At 36.5% G+C, this 25,787-nt stretch overlaps 1 protein-coding gene across 1 annotated transcript in view; it reads left to right on the forward strand.

Moving 5' to 3' along the window:
- Positions 1-7,651: 7,651 nt before the first annotated feature.
- LOC138317246 (mitogen-activated protein kinase kinase kinase 11-like) overlaps positions 7,652-25,787 on the forward strand; it is a 48,669-nt gene continuing 30,533 nt past the window's right edge. The window contains exons 1-5 of the mRNA XM_069258799.1: positions 7,652-8,672; positions 13,795-13,975; positions 16,367-16,515; positions 19,929-20,104; positions 20,393-20,639. Of these exons, the coding sequence (XP_069114900.1) occupies positions 7,964-8,672; positions 13,795-13,975; positions 16,367-16,515; positions 19,929-20,104; positions 20,393-20,639 (1,462 nt within the window). The 5' untranslated portion in view covers positions 7,652-7,963. The remainder of the gene's footprint in view (positions 8,673-13,794; positions 13,976-16,366; positions 16,516-19,928; positions 20,105-20,392; positions 20,640-25,787) is intronic.

Consider the following 25,787-nt stretch of genomic DNA (forward strand, 5'->3'; position numbering starts at 1 on the left):
AGATCGGTGAGGGGTTGAAGGTTACCTGTGACCACATCAAAGGAACTCTGTGATTGGTGTTACAAAACGCCATTTATAGGGAAAATATATCAAAGTTTTTCAGGGATGTAAAAAAAAAAAAAAATCAACACGATCAATTTTATTGTCCTCTTTTATTTGTCAGCTTTTCAACAGTTAACATAAGTGATAACGTCAGTTTGTGGTATTTCCTCCGATCTTCTCTTGTCCTACACTATGATATCTGAAACGAGAACCTCAGGTACATTTGTATACTATATTAATTGAATATCAATGATCTAGAACTACAGAAACGTCTTCAATCGCAGATCGAAGCCATGTATACAAGGTGTGTAGACAAGCTTTACAAATTGGAAATTGGTAAAAATGAACACGTGAACTTATGTCGTATAATTTCATTTATTTCAAGATTAATCCTCTTCAGCTGATAAGTTCTGCATCATAACGTCAGCCTGGTATTTTCTTCGATCTTCTCTGGTCTTACGATATCTGAAACGAGAACCTCGAACAGCATTTAGTATCAACACAATTCACATCAGTACAAACAGTAATTCATATTATATTTTACCGCTCGTATCGGAACTCTCCCGAAAAAAGGTTGAAAATGCATGTTTCGCCAGGTAGCAAGAATGACGAGAGTAAAACAAGTAACTGTATATTTAGAGAAAAATAAAGTAGTTTTAGTGCATGCATGACGTAAACATAAATATTATAGAGGTAGTCTACAATCGGATAGCTTGGCCCGTTCCACAAACCTAATGTTTACCTGTGCAAGCCGTGTGTACTCGGTCGTCACGGCTCGGCGCATCCGCTCGATAATTACCAACGCCAGTCAGAAAATCTGTTAATCTTCGCGCAGAAAGTATTAATATAACCGACGAAATATTTAATTCTATCGCCGAATGTGTTAATTTCACTGTCGCATCGGAAAAGTTTGACCCCGACTATGTAGCATTAGATAGCCGTGCATGTAAACAAAGGTGGGTACTTGTAACTGATAGCCTCTGATGGTTTGCTAGTCGGCCGTCACGGCGGCGACAGCGGACAGAAAATACTTAATTTTACGGCAGAATACTTAATTTTTCTGATCGAATTGGATGTCTAAGGAAAAGTCCTAATATTAAGGGTTAACACTGAATAAAAAAGCACATAAGCTTATCCTGCCGAAACTTGTTAAAAATTGAGTATTCTGCCGTTATTCTAACAAATTCTGAATATTGGTGCTGGAAAACAAATCTTTCTTTGACACACAATCGGATAAAAAATGTCAATTTATCATAAACCAATACATTTGTACATGTTTCTGTTGTCATACATACATAAATAAAGCATCGACTTGTTTTCATGTATATATGGTAATATCACAGGGATCCGAAAATTAGCTACATTTGATATATTTTATTTATGGACCAGAGACCATTTATAGACGTTTAAGAGGTTTAGATCAAAAATCAGAAACCTCTAAAATTGGTCTTAGGGCCCTCTGTTGGGTCCGTATAAAACTGTATTTATCAACAAAAGGAAGCGAATGTCTTACGTCCTACAAAGTATGTACTTTATCTTCAAATTCCGCCGTCAGCTGTCAACATAAAACTTGTTCGATGTCATACTTGTAAATGATGGCAATTAGTACTTAAGGTTCCACTTTAAGTTTGGATCGATTCAAAGCTCACGAGGAAAGATCATCCCAATGTCTCCCGGGAAATATCGCGGCCTGTTTATTTATTAGTTTAAACAATACTTTTTACTCAAGTAAACTTCTTATAAGCATACACATACAAATGGATTCAACGATTACAGAAATTTCCCAAGATGTTCTCAATGGGATGCAGAACCTGGAATGGAAATATTAATATCTGATCAAAATCGTGATTTTTATTCATTCCTATAATTTATGTACATAGTTGTTGTTTCTTAAACCGTTCTGGAATTCAAAATAAATAAAAATAAGTAATTATTGTGTTTGTAATGCACTAAAACAGATTAAAATGTTTCTGACATGAATTTTGACACGTGTATTTCCACAAAATTTAAATGTTATAATTATCTGCAGTTTTTGCGTGATTTCAATGTAGATCTAATGTCGATACGTATAAACCCCCACCTGATTTACCTGATTTACCTGATCTTCGGTCTATTGATAAGCCATTGGCTTCTAGACCACCTTTACTTTTGACTTCGGTCATGTCGATTTCATCGAGTTGCGCATGTCCGATGTAATCAAGATCGTTTCCTCTATTAAATTTGTTTAGATCTTCCGATCCAATATATATATAAAGTCTGTTCTTTACATTAATGGCACTTGTTTCCATTTTCCTAAAAACTTTTGTACAAACACTTGATAAAAGTCATGTCCACTCCATTTTACATATATTAAAATAATGTACTTCCGGTGAAATAAAGTTCTCTTCACCTGGCACAACAGCTCAGTCGTATGTACACAAATACACGAGTTTTGGACTAGCTGTTAGATGTCACTGTAGCAATCTGGCTTGAATTTCAAAGGATGATTCTTCCACTCGTTGTTTAAGTTTGATTTGAATATATTAATACTTTCCGAGTTTACCACTTTGTCCGATAGATTGTTCCAAGAGTTCACTACTCTTATAGCAAAGGAATTACTCCTGCACCGAAGTCTTGACTGCTGTTTTTTAAGCTTTTTGTTGTGACCTCTCGTTCTCATATCTTCGTTCAGGGGGAGTAATCCATTAGCAGAATGGCTCGTTTTGTCGAAACCGTTAATAATTCTAAACACTTGGATCATATCATATCGTAGTCTCCTGTATTGTAGAGTTGGTAGGCCCAAAAGTTTTAGTCTTTCCGTATATGGTGTTTCACGGAGTCCATGCACTTGTTTTGTTGCACGTCTTTGCACGTTTTCTAACTCAATTATATCTTTTTTCAGAACTGGGTTCCAAACTGTTACTGAGTATTCCAGTTGTGGTCGTATTAGAGACTTATAGAGTGGAAGAAACATATCCTTGTCCAACAATGTGAATGATCGCTTTATCATTCCAATTAGCCTATTCGCGCCTTTTTCGCACAATTTGCCACATGTAGACTAAACTTAAGTTCTGTGTCGAAAGTAACTCCAAGGTCTTTCTCATATTTGTCACAAGTAATTTGTTGTATGGATCCATCTTCCTCTCGCATGATATACTCAAAGTTGGGATTTCTTTGTCCAAAATGTAGTGTCTTACACTTAGATGAATTAAACTTCAATTGCCATAGTGTTGACCATTCACTTAATTTGTCCAAATCATTTTGAATTTTTTCGGAATCTTCAAGTCGGTTACATGATCCGTAAATTTTCGTATCATCCGCAAATAGCTTTGATTTTCCAAGTATAGCTTTTGGCAGGTCATTTATATACACGATGAAGAGGATAGGTCCCAGAACACTACCTTGTGGTACTCCACTATCTACTTCTACCCAGTCGGAATGTATTCCGTTGACTACAACTCTTTGACGTCTCCCTTCTAAGAATTTTGATATCCATGTCACAATTTTCCCTCGTACTCCAACATTTATTAGCTTTTTTATCAGACGTTTATGCGGCACTGTGTCAAACGCTTTTTTAAAGTCCAAATATATCATATCTAAATTTCCACCCTCGTCCAGCTTTTTAGTTATTTCATCATGGACTTCCAGAAGTTGAAGTGTTGTAGATTTTCCTTTGATGAAGCCAAATTGTTCGTCCGCTATAATATTGTTCCTATCTAGATGACCCATCATATTGTCTCTAAGAATAGATTCCAAACATTTTACAACGATACTGGTTAAACTAATTGGTCTGTAGTTTTCCGCTTTCCTTTTATTTCCTTTTTTAAAAATTGGTGTTATGTTTGCCTCCTTCCATTCTGATGGTAGAACTCCTTCTTGTAGTGATTTATTAAAGATTATTGATAGGGGGAGACTAATACATTGGCTTAGTTCCTTTAGGACTTTAGGATGTAACCCATCTGGTCCGGGGGATTTGGATCCATCTAATTTTGATAGCTTTTTAAACACTTCTTCTGTTGTAACATGGATTTCCAGAAGTTCTGACTGTAGATTAACTGTTGTTGGTGTATATACAATATATGAATCAAAATTTATGATAGAATATTACATGTCTACTAAATTACAGTAAAACTATTAAGTCTCTGGTTTAAATACTTGTAGATGACTTGTGTGCACATTCTGAAGATTACTATACATAACGTAACCACCCGCCCAGCTAATCCCGTACTTCGCTAAGATTTCAACCAATTTGCAACTCATAAAGAGAAATTTTTACGTCTACAAGCAACTTTCAATGTTAATGTTCCCTTTCAATATCTTTGTCTATAAAGTGTATACAATTATTGTCGGCTATTTTCTCGCTTCGTGCTCCTACTAGTGCCGCCTTAATATAAGCGCCCCGTAAGTCGAGCCTCGTAAGTCAGGGCGCATCACGATTCCGTTAACCTTCTCCACCGTGTATAGGTCTAGTGTGAATTCCTGTCTTCAACAGGATAATCACACTAGCAGACATGGCGAGAACCGTAAGTGGTGACCTGTCACTCAGAGAGGGAGGGAAGAAAGAAAGAAAGAGAAAGGGAGAATTAAATATGTAGAAAAATGTTAATCGCTAAGATGAATACAAGTATGTGTTACTTTTTACTACAGTCTTTAGAAAGAATGCATAAATCATTGGGAAAAAAGTAAGAAATCTACACGAAAGTTTTACCCTCATTAAATATACATAATTATCCACCAGCCTCCGCATCCAGGTGAAATTGTACAGGGTTACGTTATTCATCGCGGTTCTCACAATTACGCTTTCGTCCCGCATTGCTTAACATGACAATGCTATTTAATAATAAAAAAATATCAGAGAAACGTAGCAACAATCCCCAATCGCTGAAAAGACGTTTTTGAAAATCACAGGTAGGTGTGTCGAGCGCCGTATGCAAGCATTGATAGTGATGAGCTGCGCTGCCTCGCAAAGGGTCGATTACGTCACGCACCAAATAAGTCTCGTTACCACAATACATGTCCTGACACCGAAATGCGGATATCTAGGTGTCCGGAAACTAATGACTCCGAGTGTCTTGAAAGGAGAACAAACCTCATGTTATCGTGACACAAATTCTTTGATAGTAGATGACTCTATGTCGCGGTACCATTTTTCAATAATCTTTGTTGAAGTTAAAAGTAAACGGCTTAAGTTAACAAGCCGATTCCAAACAGTACATACAAATTAATGGTAACGGCCTTCTAGCGTAGATAATAATACTTGACGAAAATAAAAGATCCACGACTGCTTGACCCGCAGGCAATTTTCACGGGTCGCTGCGCAGGTTACATGTCCCTGCGCGTAGCAAGTCGGATACAATGGAGTTTGTTTTGACAGTGATTTTAGCATGAACTTGAATATATATTTCACTTTTCATAACGTAGACAAAACGTACAACACAGTGTATTTAATTAAATAAATGCATGTCAGTTTGCATCATGCTTATTGTAACTGTATTCAAGGGATGTGCATTTGATATTTATTTGTGTCTTCCCTGTACGATACGACATATCATATAGAATTACCATCGGTATAGTAGATTTTAATGTTCATTTTGAATATATAGCACTTGTTCCAAAATATACCTCAAATAATGTTGTGATATATATAAATCAGCCATTCAAGAAATGTACACAATTTCGAAATCAAAACAGATTCCATAATATGCATAACTTCGACAAATAATTTTGATAATTAGCCATTCAAGAAATGTACACAATTTCGTTAATCAAAACAGATTACGTACGTTATCAGAAACATATCTATATATATATTTATAACGTAATAATCAATAAACTTGAAAAACACAATATGTTAAAAAACATCAAATCTTTGTACAGTGTAGTTAAACTATGACCGATTCCAAGGATTTAAACGTCCTTGCCGATTCCAACACAACCCTAATATGTAAGGAATTTTCAATAATTTATACAGTGAATGCAAACTTTGGAGAAAAAGAACTGTAAATATAGTAACTGAAAACTATATATATTCCATGTTCAGTTGCACAGCACATGCGATACGGTAGCGATACAGTGACAGCGATACCGCCAGTCGACTATATATTGGGAGCCGTGCTCTCGTTATGGGTGAGTGGTCAACACACTAGCGAAGCTCGCCCGCCGGCTCACTGCGCTGTCGCCGTAGGGGGTCAATGAGAACAATAGGCAGTGGTATTTCCACGAAAAAAAATAACGCTTTAAAAAAAAATAACGTTTCCAACGATACTCGTAACGTGGTCACGTAAATAATCACATGTTCTGTTGATGCTAACAAAGTTTCACATAAAAATCACGTAACATTCTGGCAATAACATGGGAAACAAAATCATTAACAATCATTGCTGACACTAACACGTGAAATGAAATGAATAACAATGCAAAATAAATAATAACATCAGCCACTAAATCTAACATCATTTAAAAAAGACAAACGCATGCAAAGATAGAGATAACACAGCAGCAAAAATATAACGTGTGCTAGAAAATAATAACATACTTTTAGTTAAAGATAACTAAAATTTTGATAATAACAGTAAAACAGATATAACCAACATAAATATTTAACAAATCACGAATATGGTTAAAATAACAGTTTAAGAACGAAAATTAACAGAACAGGGCTACCAGTGAATATTATCTTTCCATTTGATTCACTGTACTATAATTTGATAAACCGGAAGTGACGAAAATTTGAATAGGAATTAACCTAGATTATACAGCGATGCTATGGGTCAGCTCTTAAATGTGTGATTATTCCGTGGATTAATGTTATGTCATACCTATTCTTATACCAGGATGTGTTCATGGATAACTACTGATTCACGATATACATGTTTTTTGACATTCTGGTAAGTTTTTCACTTGGTAATTAAGCGTCAAAGTTCCGCTCTAATTCGAGGGCGGAACTTGCGAAGACTCGTATAGGGTTCGGGCATTAGATCTCGATATTGCACATCAGAAGTTTCTCAATATCGAGATCTAATATTATTGGATTAGGATATACGTTTCTGATATTGATCACAAATCATAACCTAATCGTCAATAGAAGAATTTATGACATTAGGCCTAGTACATTACATATTGGTAGATTTCTTTTTTTTTTCCTGTTGTGAGAAAAAACTTATCTTCATAATGAATTTCACTAAAAATGTGACAGTGTTCCAAAATGTCCAGAGAACCATTCCTGCATTCGTCCCCATCAAGTCAGAAAGTCGAGTTATTGGGATGTAGCGGAATTGCACCATTTTGTATGGGAATGTTTGTAATAAAAAAGTTACAAAGATTGATTTCTTAGAAGAACTAACGCTTCCTTCACAATACATACCGATGAAATGTTACATTTGTCTAAAAACAACCGCCTTGAAGTGTTCCAAAGCACTCTGATGGGCGCAGCCATCTTGGATTTTTGACCTCTCATGTGAACATGGTCGAAGAAATATATGCAAAAACTCTTAAAATGAAAAATACTATTGCTTAATAAATCTATATTATTTTATCCTAGTCAGATATATATAACATTATATATTTTTCTTCAAACATATTTATTTTTAACCAATCAAATCGCAAATACCGCACCCTGCTAATGGCCTCAAGGTCAAAGTACATGAACATGGCGGCTCGTCAAACTTGAGAGATAGACAAAGGTGTGAAAAGATGGGAAAATCTACCCAAAAAGACCCATTTCTTACCATGACAAACAAACAATGCCAGGTTACACGTAATTATGTTATAGTTTAGCCCATCCGTATTTTATTTACTATATTCTTATGGCTAATTTAAGGGGAGTGCTGTTCGACCAAAACATCGAATATTTGCATGTTGGAACCTACCCCTGCCATAACACCAACAAAACTGGTGTTTTCCGTAAAGGAGCCGAGAGGAGACAAAGGCACGGCATTGTCTAATGCCTAGTGCATTATCCTCGGTGCCAGATTCGATGGCATCACATCATGATAAAAAGTTTAATAGAAGATCGATCGAAAACGGTTCTGGTCTCTGGACTGCCGTATTCGACTATGAAGCTAAACGCGAAGATGAGTTGACGCTCAGAAGAGGGATCACGGTTGAAGTTTTGTCGACCGATAAACACATATCGGGAGATGAAGGCTGGTGGACTGGCAGGGTTGACAACCATGTTGGTATATTTCCAAGCAACTTTGTCACGAACAATTATCGTATTGAACATACTATCCCGCCCGACATTGCAATTGATTTCAATGAATTGCAGCTGGAGGAAGTTATTGGAGTTGGGGGGTTTGGAAAAGTTTACAGGGGTGTCTGGAAAGGGGAGACAGTTGCTGTGAAAGCAGCTCGTCAAGATCCAGATGAACCCATAAGTGCTACAGTTGAAAGTGTCCGTCAGGAAGCTACAGTGTTTTGGTTCTTAGATCATACAAACATAGCAGCACTGAAAGGAGTATGTCTGAAAGAACCGAATTTGTGTTTAGTAATGGAATTTGCGGAGGGAGGTTCTCTGAACAGGGTGCTAAATGGACGAAGGATACCTCCTGATATTCTAGTGGATTGGGCTGTACAAATTGCTAAGGGGATGCATTATCTTCATGAAGAATCACCTATCCCTCTAATACATCGTGACCTCAAATCTAGCAATAGTAAGTATAATTTATAAAGTGATGTAAAATTACTATGTCATGCATTTTATTAAAGATGCACCACCGCCGACAGATCATAAATGATATTCATCATTTGAACAATAATTGGTGTTTAATCGTGTATATATATGCCTAATTAACACAAAAATTAATATAAAATAATTTATTTCCCCTGTAATTTATTTTGTAAATTTCAACAGCTATAAAGAAAAAAATTAGTCAAAGTATCGAAACCCATAACATTTAAGCTATAGTACCTTTGAAAAATATATATAAAGTGCAGTCAACCAGTGTACTGTTATATGCCTCTTTTGATGTGCATCAAAGGACTAAAATTACCTGTTCTGTAGCTGTTGCATCCAGTTTTATTATGAGATAGTCCAGGGATGTAGAGATCGTAAGTGATCAGACCGACGGACCCCTGGAGTATCAGGGATGTTCTGTACTATGTACATTTAGTATTAGTCTAGTTATAGAAATTATTTAATAGCTGTTAAAGCTAATGGTTGGAGAACATGGTTTTATCCAAATTCGTGTTGAAACGATTTTCGACAATGATTGATTTGAATAAGCAACAACAATGCTAATAATTGATTGCGAAAGGAAAACACACTGTGTGATTCACAGTGAATCTACATAATTGTATATGCATAAACAGCATTTGAAAACCATGCTGTAAGGGTTTGATACTAGTACTGTTCAGAATAAAACGGTACGATACCATACCAGTATAATGAAATGATAAATACTGGAGGGTTCGATATTATACTTGTCTGCTAGCCTGATACCAGGCTATAGATTGCTGACGGACAAGTGAAAACATTAACAAGTTGTTTCCCTGTTATTATGTAAAATGTTTTTCTTCAATCAATATTTATTCAATACTCGTGATGAAAAAAAAGAGAAATGTAAAACGGAAACAACTTATTTATCATATTTGTGAAAATGTGAATGGTTTCGGAACTCCATGAAGACGTAAACTCCTGAGGAGTCTCGAAAATATTTGATCTGCCTCACAGATATGTAATGTAACGTTTGAAATATTGTGCGAGTAGCATAAGCATTTTGCATCTTTGAAAATGAACAATAAAAGACTGAACAAGATGGAATTAATTAATCTAAAAAGGAGAGGAAAAAGAGTATCAGAGAAAACACAAGAAAGTTTGAGGATTCGTAGATTATTGTATAGTTGCTAAAATTTGTTGGGGTTTTAATTGCGCTAAATTTGCAGGCCCATCAAAAGATTGCGAAATTTAAGACCTCGCGAAATTGATCAAAATTATGGTCAATAAGAATGGGACTATAAAACGCTAGAAAGATAATTCGCGAAAATAAGCCCCCGTGAAATGAGAGTAAGTCAGAAATAGTAAATCCTGAAATTTTACACCCGCAAAATTTAACAACTATACAGTAGTGACCTCAAGACCTTCTCCAAGCCACTCGAACGACAAGTTTCAGAGGCGGTCGCTATACACGGATCAGTTGCTGACAAGCTCCTCAATTCTAAGTCAGAATGGGAGCAACCTGCCGTAGAGAGATTGGTGGTCACTAGGGAACCACGACTGTGAATAGCAATATGTGATAGGAAATCTGATTAAAATACAGATCTTTATGACCACTCCGGTGATTAGAGGATCTGACAGCGTCCCATGGGGGGTCATGTCATGTTCAGGTGACCTTTATACCACGTGTACTCACGACCACGTGTAGGTTCTGCACCTTGCTGCATCAAGTGTAAACAACATTTCGTCCCAGTATACATATACGGTAAGCTATGTTGTTCTCTTGGGGCGAGATGACCTTAGGTGTGAAAGTTTTGGGGGCAGCAATTTGACTGGTCTTTATCAAGGATCACGTGGACGTGGCCCCTAGTGGGATTTTCTCTGATCCTTTTTATCAAACGTAATGATAATGGGAATCTGTGTTTTATTTTATTAGATTTGATGTAATAGGCACTATGTCTACAGAATAGTGTGAGGTACGAGTTGTCTCAAATCAATAACATACCCTTAGTCGATTGTCAAACTTTTCTTTCGATTGCCACCTCGAAAAGCTGGTATGTCTGACATTTCGACCGTGCATGTTATTGCATATAATATCCCCTTTTCATACGTCAGTGTTATGTTTATGGCTACACAAGTCTATCTGATAAAGTATCTTGCGGTTATAACCATCGTTTAAACACTGGGGTTGATTAAGTGCACATAGCATGTTGGGTCGAAATAACCCGCCGTATACATCAAACGGGCCGAGACATTTCGTACCTGCACACAATAGATGTAAACAAACATGAAGACGAACACGTTGTGTTAGTGTTATTTCGGACTGAAGAAGGCCCTATAGTGGCTGAATATATATTCCATAGAAATGATTTTGATTTTACTTTGAATTTATTTTGGCCTTTTATTTCGGATTATTAATATACTAGCTTTATACCGTTTTTCCTCATTATGATACAGTAGTGAATTTGAGGGATTTCATTTAATAAACTTAAAAGAGTACTGGTTTTGTTTAAAATGAGAATTATTTAATGTCACTTAGTATATGCTGTATTGAGTATGCATGGCCTGGGTATATCCTACACAGTCACTACATGTTGTATTGCCCCGCAGTTTATCACCTCCGTATTTAGGCCTAACATTTTTGTCTTCTTCAGAACCCCTCGTAGCTCATTATGAGCAAATTTGATAAAATTAAATTTTGCACAGACTCAGAGAAGGAGATTTAAACTAATTAGGCCAATCACATAATAGATTTGTGAAGTATGTTTTTGAAAATAAAGTTCTACAGCTGTTATTATAGGTGCATATATAGAGTAATAATTAATGTCAGTGTACCCAAATTGATTCGTATATGCCCTAATTGGGAAAACAGCTGAATCTTTTTTGTGGATAAAGTTTACCTCATTTCTTAGTGATAGCAACAGATTGGTGCACATGGTATATATAGAATGTTATCTTGGGAAAGAGCAACACCCCTGATTGTTAAGTAGAAGTAACTAGTGATGGGTGTACACAATATGCATGTACTGACTCAATGTAAGTAGGTACAACCACATACAGTAGTCTCAAGTTTCTACAACTGAGGGTGTAGCACTACTCGATTGATTATATTAACTCCCTGTAGCTAAAGCAGCATTTATTTACTATTTTGTTATATATAGCTATGTATTCTTTGTAAATATGTAAATAGCCAGGGTTTTTGCCAGGCCTTTATTATAGGTTCCAGTAGAAGGAACCATTTAATTTCCAATTGAAAAATTGAAATAGCACACATAGGTCTGTATTTTCCCAAACTCATTCAATATTTTCATTCACAATCATATGGTAAAATTCACTTTTAATTAAGTTTAGACCCTGAATGATGTCTTTTACCAACAACATCAGTAATTATTTCAATCTTGTAAAGTAATATCAAAATATTATTGAAAGAAACAATAAAGCCTGTAAACTTTTATTTCCCTACTTTGATATATTATTTCAACAAAGTTGTGAAGAAATTTTAATTAAAAAGTTCGAATTGATGCTGATGATAATTTCCAAGATGTCACGATTTGCTTTCAGATTGGTTAAAGTTACATACACAGATCATTTCCCATCAATATAATCAGAAATACAAGTTTACACTCTCCTAATTATCATCAAATTTGAAAATTCTTACTACGGGGGTATATGATCATTCTACATGTATGGAGTTAAACATATGGGAGCATGCTCTGAGGTATAGTAGTGGTCTACAGTACATGTGCAGGTCTTACTCTTACACCAGTTATACACAAGATGAAGTACTCTAGTTATTATAATTTGTTAAATTAAGTCATTTCTTTCAGTGTAAGCTTTTAGATCATGAATAAAAAAGCTAGACTATCTTAAGCTTTTAGATCGTGGATGTAGGCACCAGGGCAATGTACATGTTATATTATTATAAACTATATATAATTATAATATAAATTTAAAACTAAAGAAGTACAAATACATGGATCGTTATTGGATCCAAATCTTGCTACTTAGTTGGATTAGATAAAGACATTTCATAATTGGACAGTGTGGGTTTGTTCCCATGTCTATAAACTCTTGCTGATCATGATCAGGATATGTAGATAAGTTTGTGTGATGATCATGAAAAGTCTTTTTAGCTTTGGGAATAGCCTATGTATTATATATATATATATATATATATATATATATATACACACACAGTGCATGAGAACTAGGTCATTGACTGGGAGTGTTAGAACTGGGGAAGATGTTAGTGTTGCTTTCATTGTTGATCTCTGTGCTTTTTGTTTGATGAATAAATAAAATATGTATGCATGGTTAGCATGACTCAGTGTATTGGTATACGTAATAAGATATGATATATGTACATTGACTACATTCAGTGTTTTTCCTGCCTATATATTCGGGGCTAAAATAAGGCCTCATTCCCAATTGTATTTCTTATTATTTTTTCCCAAGTCTATGTCTTAATTTCCCAAATCAGTGAGTTGATGCATATTTTGTGCAACAAAACTAAAAAATTCCGGAAATCACAAGTCTGAACATCGTATTTTAGTATCCATTCTTACACTTGATTCTTAGAGAAGCATAATTGTCTATTTTTACCTTTTCCAAAATTTCCATAAACACCGTTTCAATTTTTCATTTCCTACGTATACTTTTATCGCACAAAATTTCCCATTTTTCACCAGGTGGCAATTTCCCAAAATACCGAGGAAAAGCACTGACATTTTGGTGATTTATGATTCATGAGAAGTTATTTATTATGCTTCTTAATTAGCCCATGATCATGACCAGTGAAATTATCATCTCACCAAATCCTAATGCTATAAAGAATGACTTTTCTAAAATATGAATCGATATATAAATATAATGCTGTATATATTTGGTATGTTATAATAGGCATATAAGTTGATAGATTGAAAATTGTACAAATGGACCTCTCTTATATATGTGCAGGGTCAAATTGAAAGAGCTAAAAAAAAGTGGTTGTATTATATTATATTGCATTTAGCTTTATTGAATTGGTATAAAGTTCTTGAATGTTCTTCCCTGTAAGTATATATATCATTTTAGGATTCTTAATATATGATGTTAAATAACAACTTTGTTGTTCTTTTCAGTACTCTTAAAAGAAAAGATTCTTAGTGATTCTTTGGAGAAGAAAACTTTGAAGATTACAGATTTTGGATTAGCAAGAGAAGTATCGAGAACAACTCGTATGTCTGCTGCTGGTACCTATGCCTGGATGGCTCCTGAAGTGATCAAAACCTCCACATTCTCCAAGAGTAGTGATGTCTGGAGGTAGGTGGGGGGGGACCTCAAATAAGATGTTTTACTATAGCTATCCACCTCCTATATATATATGTGTTAGTAGGGCTGGATCAATATATCGATATTACGTATCGGTTTTCATCAGTGTATCGATTATTGATATGTAAACATGCTGTATATCGTATCATTTTAAAACTCAACCTACCATTTTCGTTATAAAAATGGGAAATTCCAAACCAAATTTATTCTAAAAGTAAAACATCATTGAAGTACCAGCATATCAACAAAAAGGAAGTATTAAGTATCTGTGACACCTACATGCATTAGAAATGTCTTTTCACAACTAAAAAGATAAATTGCCAGAGCTATATATTAACATTATCGTCTATGGTATAAGATATAAAGACTACGGCACAAGCCATTTACACGTGTGTGACATTGTGCACGAAGTTAGACGTGAACGGGCCCTGGCGCGTGGTTGTTACACACGTAGAAAGCAAATACTTGTGAAAATGGTCAATAATAGCACACAATATACAAAATAACAATAATGATAGTTCTTAAAATATTCACAACTATTTGTTATCATAGTTTTTTATGCCAAGAACGTAGATGATATTGATCCTTGGTTAGGCATTTTGAAACATAATTTCCCTTACGACATATCAAGAGTGTGATACGTAGCTATTATGCATACATAGTACACCATTAACGATGGCTTTCAGTTTTGTATTTTGAAAAAGAAATATGTTTATTTAATATTCTTAACATACTAATATAAAAAAAACACATATAAAACATAACACACGAAGTATTATTATAATACACATACATATATAACATAAAAGTCTATCGTCGATTACAAGGTTAAGGGGACTATTTCGTACGTGACAATTTAATTGACTAAGAACACAGAATTCTGCAGTCCGGAAAACTCGCAAGTCGGACAGTTTCAGCTGGGAACGAAGGTTTTCGGCTGGGAACGAAGGTGTCTGGATTATCGAGGGTCCACTGTAGGCTTCTCTTGGTCTATGATGATAATGTCACATTCAAACTGCCTTTCATCCGTAATTTGGTGAAGATCAAGAGATGAGGGACTTATAGAATATCCCTGACATTGCCATCGGCGCCAGAAATCCAGGTTAAGGCTTGGTGCAAGTGTTGAAATACTGTTATCCGTAACAACTGACATTGATTTCTACATTAGCTATATAGGATGATAATATATTTATGTGACAGTGTTGTGATGGGTCTGAACAATCATTTTATGGAAGACAATGCTCTATTTGGAAAATTCCAAGAGGCCCAATGGGCTGAAATCACCAGGTTAAGGTGCTAACTTTTGATTGATGGGTTTTAGTTACAAAAAGTTGATGCGGTATGTGTAGATACAGGGATGTTATGATGTTTAAAAATGTCTCCTGAAGCTGGGATAAGGATTTCAAAAAATATAAACTTAAAGTTAATTAATTAACTTGAAAGTTTATGGCAGCCTGACCACTTTCCTAACCACAGACATTGACGATTCTATGATAAAAACCTTATTGTCATTTTATAATGGTTTAATATTTATATAAAGTTGATTTTAAGCATGACTAGAACATTTCAACAGATCCTGTGCATTCTGTAAAATATCCGATAAAATGATACTGGTGTTTTGTAGAAGTTTGGTGAATTCATTTATATTTTATAGGTTCACTATATGTATGTGTATACACAATCACAGATATAAAACATGCTATGCCTGTGGCTGAAATCGATGTTGTGAGTGCATAATGAGAATACTCATACCTGAAATGTACATCCAAATATCTTAACAAATTGTGACTGACTTGAGACACATATGCAGTGCTGTAATTACTTGATTTAATTTTGATTATTTCCCAATACTTTGGAGCTATTAGATTATAGGCAACACTTTAATTAGGGTAGAAGAAATTAATGATGATTAGAAAAAAAGAAAATGGGACTTCTATATATAGATATAAGTTAAATTTATTTGAACAGAAATTATTTCAAACTTTTACATTTGTATGGATAGATTTTTAGAGCACTAGCAGTAAATTGATTTTAGTCAATGTAATGTAAGTTTTCATGTACCGTTCAATTGAATTTGTCATCTGCTCATGTTATTTTCATGGCTAACTAAAAAATAACGAAAGCTCATCCAACAGTATACTAAATATATCTGTATTGTATGCGAGATCTGGAGAATTTCCAATTTGAAATTGAAGTAGTGATTGTTTTCTCAAAGAAGGCATATGGCTTTGCATTGGTGTATGGTTGGGATATTGGCATCTGTCAAAAACAGACAATGATATTGATTTAACCGAGTACCACTCTGCTTGCATGTTGTCTTCAGCCCTGGCATGAGTCAAGGGTTGGACACATTACAACAATACATATTGTCTTCTTTTCCAGCTATGGTGTAGTCCTATGGGAGTTACTGACTGGTGAGACGCCGTACAAGGGCATAGATGCCCTGGGGGTGGCGTACGGCGTGGCAGTGAACAAACTCACCCTCCCCATCCCTAGTACCTGCCCCAGCCTCTTTGCCAAACTCATGTCAGGTAGGTATCTAGGCTGTAGTTATTGGCGTACAATTTTTCAGACAGCATATCCCTGTGAGTTGATATTGTGTTTGTTAACTTATGAAAAGATAGTCTTGCATGGATTTGTTTTGTATGAAAAGTTTTTGTATTCTCCTTAATTACTTTAAGTGCTACTATGTTTTCACTAGATGTTGAACCATAACCATGCATCTAACATTTAGTGAATAGCCCATTTAGGATTTTGAGACGATATTTAGAATTTTATCATCTTGCATACAGTATATGTTTGATTTATTTTACAAGGCGAGTTATAATTAATTCACCTAGGAATGTTTTGCATCCATGTACAGTATCCTTGTCAATATGATGTGCTTTAAATACTTGAAAAAATTATTGAAGATATAATGATAATATATAATGTGCTTCTGAAATTCTAATCCAACTGATCTGTCTGTCAGCTTTATCTTATCAACCAGCTATGTGTCAACAGTTCCTAATTCCTCAGTTAGTAATTAAGTCCTCTTGATTATACAGTTAACCAGTGCCATTCTGTATTACTCTGTGTCTAAGCTTTATTATATTAACGCCTCCGTCTAACCCTTCAGTTACCCACAACAAACTCATCCCTAGTTATTCTTGTACTCACCCTTATACCTTATAACCCTTCAGTTACTCACAACAAACTATCATCCCTAGCTATTGTTCTCACCACTACACCTAACTCTTCAGTTACCCACAACAAACTCATCCCTAGCTATTCTTGCTCTCACCCCTACACCTAACTCTTCAGTTACCCACAACAAACTCATCACTAGTTATTCTTGTTCTCACCACTTGACTACACCTAACCCTTCAGTTACCCACAACAAACTCATCCCTAGCTATTCTTGTTCTCACCCCTACACCTAACTCTTCAGTTACCCACAACAAACTCATCACTAGCTATTCTTGTTCTCACCACTTGACTACACCTAACCCTTCAGTTACCCACAACCTCATCCCTAGCTATTCTTGTTCTCACCCTTACACCTTATAACCCTTCAGTTACTCACAACAAACTATCATCCCTAGCTATTGTTGATCTCACCACTACACCTAACTCTTCAGTTTACCCACAACAAACTCATCCCTAGTTATTGTTGTTCTCACCACTACACCTAACCCTTCAGTTACCCACAACAAACTCATCCCTAGCTATTCTTGTTCTCACCACTACACCTAAACCTTCAGTTACCCACAACGAACTCATCCCTAGCTATTCTTGTTCTCCCCCTACACCTAACCCTTCAGTTACCGACAACAAACTCATCCCTAGTTATTCTTGTACTCACCCTTACACCTAACCCTTCAGTTACCCACAACAAACTCATCCCTAGTTATTCTTGTTCTCACCCTTACACCTAACCCTTCAGTTACCCACAACAAACTCATCCCTAGCTATTCTTGTTCTCACCACTATACCTAACTCTTCAGTTACCCACAACAAACTCATCACTAGCTATTCTTGTTCTCACCACTTGACTACACCTAACCCTTCAGTTACCCACAACAAACTCATCCCTAGCTATTCTTGTTCTCACCCTTACACCTAACCCTTCAGTTACCCACAACAAACTCATCCCTAGCTATTGTTGATCTCACCACTACACCTAACTCTTCAGTTACCCACAACAAACTCATCCCTAGTTATTGTTGTTCTCACCACTACACCTAACCCTTCAGTTACCCACAACAAACTTCATCCCTAGCTATTCTTGTTCTCACCACTACACCTAACCCTTCAGTTACCCACAACAAAACACTCATCCCTAGCTATTCTTGTTCTCACCACTACACCTAACCTTCAGTTACCCACAACAAACTCATCCCTAGCTATTCTTGTTCTCACCACTACACCTAACCCTTCAGTTACCCACAACAAACTCATCCCTAGTTATTGTTGTTCTCACCACTACACCTAACCCTTCAGTTACCCACAACAAACTCATCCCTAGCTATTCTTGTTCTCACCACTACACCTAACCCTTCAGTTACCCACAACAAACTCATCCCTAGCTATTCTTGTTCTCACCCTTACACCTAACCCTTCAGTTACCCACAACAATCTCATCCCTAGTTATTCTTGTACTCACCCTTACACCCAACCCTTCAGTTACCCACAACAAACTATCATCCCTAGCTATTGTTGTTCTCACCACTACACCTAACCCTTCAGTTACCCGTTACCCACAACAAACTCATCCCTAGCTATTCTTGTTCTCACCACTACACCTAACCCTTCAGTTACCCACAACAAACTCATCCCTAGCTATTCTTGTTGTCCCCCTACACCTAACCCTTCAGTTACCCACAACAAACTCATCCCTAGTTATTCTTGTACTCACCCTTACACCCAACCCTTCAGTTACCAACAACAAACTCATCCCTAGTTATTCTTTTACTCACCCTTACACCCAACCCTTCAGTTACCAACAACAAACTCATCCCTAGCTATTCTTGTTCTCACCTCTCCACCAAACCCTTCAGTTACAACAAACTCATCCCTAGCTTTTCCTGTTCTCACCTCCACAGCTAATCCTTCAGTTACCCACAACAAACTCATCCTTAGCTATTCCTGTTCTCACCTCCACAGCTAATCATTCAGTTACCCACAACAAAATCATCCCTAGTTATTCCTGTTCTGACCCCTTCACCTAAAACCAATCAGTTACCACAACAAATTGTCATCCCTATAGCTAGCTTTTCTTGTTCTCACCCATACACCTAACCCTTCAGTTACCCACAACAAACTGTCATCCCTAATATAGCTAGCTATTCTTGTTCTCGCCCATACACCTAACACTTCAGTTACCCACAACAAACAGTCATCTCTAGCTATTCTTGTTCTCACCCATACAGCTAACCCTTCAGTTACCAACAACAAACTGTCATCCCTATATAGCTAACTATTCTTGTTCTCACCCATACATCTAACCCTTCAGTTACCCACAACAAACTGTCATCCCTAGCTATTCGTGTTCTCACCTTTATACCCTAACTCTCCAGTTACCACCAATATTACCCTAGCTAGTCTAGCTAGCTTACTCCTCTACAAATTGTCATGTTCTCATCCTTACCCCCTAGCTCTACTCCTTACAAACTCATCCCCAGTCAGTTTTATTCTATTTCATTAAAAATTGAGTTTAAATTATGAAAGTTAAAAAAACAGAGTTGGAAGTTAAGTTTAAGTTAAACAGTAAACTGAAGGAGAAAAAAGACACACCCCCCCCCCCCCCCCCCCCCCCCCCCCCCAAAAAAAAAAAAAAAAAAAGAAAAACTTTGTCCATCTAGTTGTGGTGAAACAGTACTTAATATTCACTGGTTTGGTTGAAAATATGCATTCCAATTTACCATACATAGTATCATTGACAGTGTTTTCCATTCCTTGACAGACTGCTGGCATCAAGAGCCTCATCAGCGGCCGACCTTTGCAGAGATCTTACATCGACTTAGTGAGATTGCTTCCTCTCCGTTCATGACAACCCCTCAGGAATCCTTTCATACTATGCAAGAAGATTGGCGCTTAGAAATAGAAGAAATGTTCAACGAACTTCGACTCAAAGAAAAGGTTTGAAAAAAAAACCAACCTGAACTGGACATCTTAAAAAAGGATATGAATGCTTCTTTATACATAAATTTGAAATATTGATAATAATAATAATTACAAAATTTCCAGCTGATAATCTAGATATATACCTCCACATGTACAGTGGGCCATAATGGTATATATAGTAAATGCCATGATGCCGTGAAGAAGATGAGGTAAAAACTCAATGAATTGCATGAAATGAAATAAAAATTCTTTGCTGGAAAATTTTTTGATGCAGATATGCTGAACTAAAGGTTTTGATTTCAGGAACTCCGATGCAGGGAAGAGGAGTTGACCAAAGCAGCATTACAGCAAAAGAAAATTGAGGAACTCCTTCACAAGCGAGAACAAGAATTAAAGGAGAGAGAGATTGAGCTGGTTGAGCGTGAACTAAATATTATGATCCTGCAGCAGATCATGGGTAACCCCAAACCGCGCACACGAAAGGGAAAGTTTAAAAAGAGCCGCCTAAAACTTCTGAAGTATGGGGGTAGTTCAATTAGCGAACCGTCAGGTAATTATTAAGAAATGCATATACAGAGGACTCCACATAATTGAATAACGGTTATTTGAATATTTCGGTTATTTGCATAAAATTCTGTGGACCTGATTTTTTCCTTCTTTATCTTTGTATTTCAACTCCGTGTATTTGAATAGACTTTTACATGACCTCCAGTTATTTGAATAAAAAATTTGGGAAATTCTAAAAATAAAATTGAATATTTTTCAATTTTGCAATATATTTTTAGCTAAATTTGCCGATATATGTTTCAAGATACTTCGCTTTTACTAGAAATCATCTTGGTGACAGATTAACTTTATTGTATTGCTTGTTATTTTATGCATGAATCTGTAAAGGTATTCGATGCTGTTACGATTTACATCAGCAGCGGTTGATCATAACTTTAGTATAATAACTGACTCAAACATCTAATTAAAGCATTTGCACTTTCAAATATGTTTATTAACGTAACATACCTTATTTCGCGTTCGGTTGAAGAAACCATGCCTTACAACAATCGCCATTCATGAGTAATCTGGTTCAACCAGAGTCTTGTTGACTACGACTGACGTGCGATTAAGCGTCTCATTGAATGAGACATAAAAGCATGTGAAGTCGGCGTGCAATGACTACTGCAAGTTTCGTACAGTATGTAGGATACAAAGATACTTGCTACGTTGTTTCATTGCTACTTGAATATGCATTAATTTCTGAAATGTTATCAAGCTATTCGCTGTATAGATCAACAATACACGGAGAATTCTTGAAACACATTTAGGTCCAGTGAACGCATAGCTTTATCACCTGCCGCCATTTCCGAATTCATACACATGTGTAAAAACAACACTACTAGATGATCGGCACTTTGAAGTTTAATCACCATCGTAAGTTCATTTTGCCAGGCAAATGTACGTAAATTTGTCTATTATTTAGGTTCAGAATTGTAGACACAATTTCAATCCTGTTTAGTTATTGCATTTTATATCGATCGCTTGGCTGTTTCTCAAAGATTCACGTATCGATCTAACGTAAACAAGAATCTAATATTGGAATGTTTTTTGTTATTAAACAATTAAAATCGATTTACAACTTCGAAAATAATTACTTGTTGTTCGTTTTAAGTGTAAATAATTTACGTATTTATCAAGTAAACAAAATGATATCTATTTGCCTGTCACATACATATGTGTGGAGTCAAACGAAGGTGCAAAATGTCATCTCCGCCTATTCGAATACTCCGGTTATTTGCATATTTTCTTCTGGAAAAAAATAAGCGGAATCCTCTGTACTTAATGGTGCTCCACCGCTGACAGAGCATAAATGATATTCATCATTTTAACAATAATTGGTGTTTAATCGTGTATATAATAGTCTAATTAAGACAAAAAATAAGATTAAATAATTCATTTTGCCTTTGGTGCATGCACATTCAGTAGTACCTTCCATATAGGATATAGTGGTACGGAATTTTTTCGGGATGCAATTAATTATTTTTCATATTTTTAACTTGAAGTAAAACTTGAAGCTCAAACTTTTCAATGGTGGTAATGTTGTAAAGTAAGTAACTTTTTTGTAACTGAAGAAAAATACTAAATCGCCTGCTCCTGTTTTTGATATTGAAAAAATACCATTTGTCAGCGGTGGAGCATCTCTAAGATGAAGCTTTAATTGTCGTATAAATGGCCTGCTCATAATTTAGTGCGTTGCGTTGGCAGGTAAAAATGGCTCAAAAACATTTCAAGCATAGGTACAGTATAAAACCATATGACTTAAAATTCCAAAACTTAATCTGACACCGAGATAAAGTAGTATAGTATGGAAATACAAAACTATGTTGCTTTGCATAGAGTGTGAAGCTTTGACAGTAGGAGATGTGACAGCTTTGACAGTAAGTCGATTTACAGGAGATGTGACAGCTTTGACAGTAAGTCCTTTACAGGAGATGTGACAGCTTTGACAGTAAGTCGATTTACAGGAGATGTGACAGTTTTGACAGTGAGTCAGTTTACAGGAGATGTGACGTTTTGACAGTAAGTCGGTTTACAGGAGATGTGGCAGCTTTGACAGTGAGTCAGTTTACAGGAGATGTGACATCTTTGACAGTAAGTCGATTTACAGGAGATGTGACAGCTTTAACAGTAAGTCGGTTTACAGGAGATGTGACAGCTTTGACAGTAAGTCGATTTACAGGAGATGTGACAGGACAGTAAGTCTTTACAGAGATGTGACAGCTTTAACAGTAAGTTTACAGGAGATGTGACAGCTTTGACAGTAAGTCGATTTACAGGAGATGTGACAGCTTTGACAGTAAGTCAGTTTACAGGAGATGTGACAGCTTTGACAGTAAGTCGATTTACAGGAGATGTGACAGCTTTGACAGTAAGTCGGTTTACAGGAGATGTGACAGCTTTGACAGTAAGTCGATTTACAGGAGATGTGACAGCTTTGACAGTAAGTCAGTTTACAGGAGATGTGACAGCTTTGACAGTAAGTCGATTTACAGGAGATGTGACAGCTTTGACAGTAAGTCAGTTTACAGGAGGGAGGAGATGTGACAGCTTTGACAGTAAGTCGATTTACAGGAGATGTGACAGCTTTGACAGTGAGTCAGTTTACAGGAGATGTGACATCTTTGACAGTAAGTCGATTTACAGAAGATGTGACAGCTTTAACAGTAAGTCGGTTTACAGGAGATGTGACAGCTTTGACAGTAAGTTGATTTTCAGAAGATGTGACAGCTTTGACAGTGAGTCAGTTTACAGGAGATGTGACAGCTTTGACAGTAAGTCGATTTTCAGAAGATGTGACAGCTTTGACAGTAAGTCGATTTACAGAAGATGTGACAGCTTTGACAGTAAGTTGATTTTCAGAAGATGTGACAGCTTTGACAGTGAGTCAGTTTACAGGAGATGTGACAGCTTTGACAGTGAGTCAGTTTACAGGAGATGTGGCAGCTTTGACAGTGAGTCAGTTTACAGGAGATGTGACAGCTTTGACAGTAAGTCAGTTTACAGGAGATGTGACAGCTTTGACAGTGAGTCCGTTTACAGGAGATGTGACAGCTTTGACAGTGAGTCAGTTTACAGGAGATTTGACAGCTTTGACAGTAAGTCCGTTTACAGGAGATAAGACAGCTTTGACAGTAAGTCCGTTTACAGGAGATGTGACAGCTTTGACAGTAAGTCAGTTTACAGGAGATGTGACAGCTTTGACAGTAAGTCAGTTTACAGGAGATGTGACAGCTTTGACAGTAAGTCCGTTTACAGGAGATGTGACAGCTTTGACAGTAAGTCCGTTTACAGGAGATGTGACAGCTTTGACAGTAAGTCCGTTTACAGGAGATGTGAAAGCTTTGACAGTAAGTCCGTTTACAGGAGATGTGACAGCTTTGATAGTAAGTCCGTTTAAAGGAGATGTGACAGCTTTGACTGTAAATCGGTTTACAGGAGATGTGACAGCTTTGACAGTAAGTCAGTTTACAGGAGATGTGACAGCTTTGACAGTAAGTCGATTTACAGAAGATGTGACAGCTTTAACAGTAAGTCGATTTACAGGAGATGTGACAGCTTTGGACAGTAAGTCAGTTCTACAGGAAATGTTGACAGCCTTATGACAGTAAGTCTGGGTTTACAGAGATGTGACGGAATGGTCTTTTTTTGCCTTGATTATTTAGAACTTGTTAAAGACTCGATTTAAAGTTATAAAAGTGATTTTTTCTTTATGCTTTAAAAAGTACTGGCAAGGTGACCCAGTGTTCTCGCTGAGTACCAGTTTTTGCCATTGCCATGTGTATTTGTCGATGATCGCACACAAATGGTTTTTGTCAATTTTTGTGGAAATTAGTATGAGAGTATTTTCTATCAGAGGATGACTTTATTGACATAAATTGGTAGTGAGAATTAGTATACGGCGCGAACTGGTCGCCTGCCATCAGTATGTCTAGCAGAAATATACTATTGACTAATAATTAGTTACTGGAATAATCTGATCTGTCTGGGTGTTTTGTTATACCTGTTCAAAGATTCTGATGATGAAACTACACAAGAGTGATAAGGACCATTTGTAGATGTACAATAATTTTCTGAAAGTTTTAATTGCCATAACCAGGTCACCATACACAAGTTTTTGTGTAATAACCGACAACGGCATTAGTCTTTGAATCAATTTTGTTAAAACTTGGTAAATTGATGTAACATAAAGATGCCTATTATTTGACACATTACATGTTTCAATAGCGTTTACTATGGACATATATAATAATGGCTTCTGTTTTTATCCAAGTTTATGTTAAATGATGACAATTATAACAGTCCTATTTCTAGACATTAGGTCAAACGTATTTATAAATTCTTAACATAATATTTTGTCGCCACTGTCTTTAATTAGGGGTAGTGTGGGTAATCAGTGTTTTTAGCTCACCTGGCCCAAAGGGCCGGTGAGCTTATGCCATGGCGCGGCGTCCGTCCGTCCGTCCGTCCGTCGTCCGTCCGTCGTCCGTCCGTCAACATTTCCTTAAATCGCTACTAGTCATAGAGTTTTGCATGGATTGTAACCAAATTTGGCCACAAACATCCTTAGGGGAAGGGGAACAGAACTTGTATAAATTTTGGCTCTGACCCCCCAGGGGCAGGAGGGGCGGGGCCCCCAATAGGGGAAATAGAGGTAAATCCTATAAATCGCTACTTGTCCTAGAGTTCTGCATGGATTGTAACCAAATTTGGCCAGAAACATCCTTGGGGGAAGGGGAACAGAACTTGTATAAATTTTGGCTCTGACTCCCCCGGGGGCAGGAGGGGTGGGGCCCAATATGGGAAATAGAGGTAAATCTGATAAATCGCTACTTGTCCAAGTATGTTCTGCATGGAAAATAACACTGGTAGTAGTGTGGTAATTACGGGTAGTGTTGTATTAGTATTGTTAATTAGGGGTATTGTTGGTATTTGTATGTTAATTAGGGGTAGTGTGGGTGACTAAGTATGTTAATTAGGGGTCTAGTGTGGGGAATTAGGTATGTTAATTAGGGGTAGGGTGGGTAATTAGTATGTTAATTAGGGGTCTGTGTGGGGTATTAGGTATGTTAATTAGGGGTAGGGTGGGGATTAGTATGTTAATTAGGGTTGTGTGGGGGGTATCACGGTAGTGTGGGTATTAGTATGTTAA

The sequence above is a fragment of the Argopecten irradians genome, chromosome 3 (genome assembly GCF_041381155.1).
Source record: "Argopecten irradians isolate NY chromosome 3, Ai_NY, whole genome shotgun sequence".
NCBI lineage: Eukaryota > Metazoa > Mollusca > Bivalvia > Pectinida > Pectinidae > Argopecten > Argopecten irradians.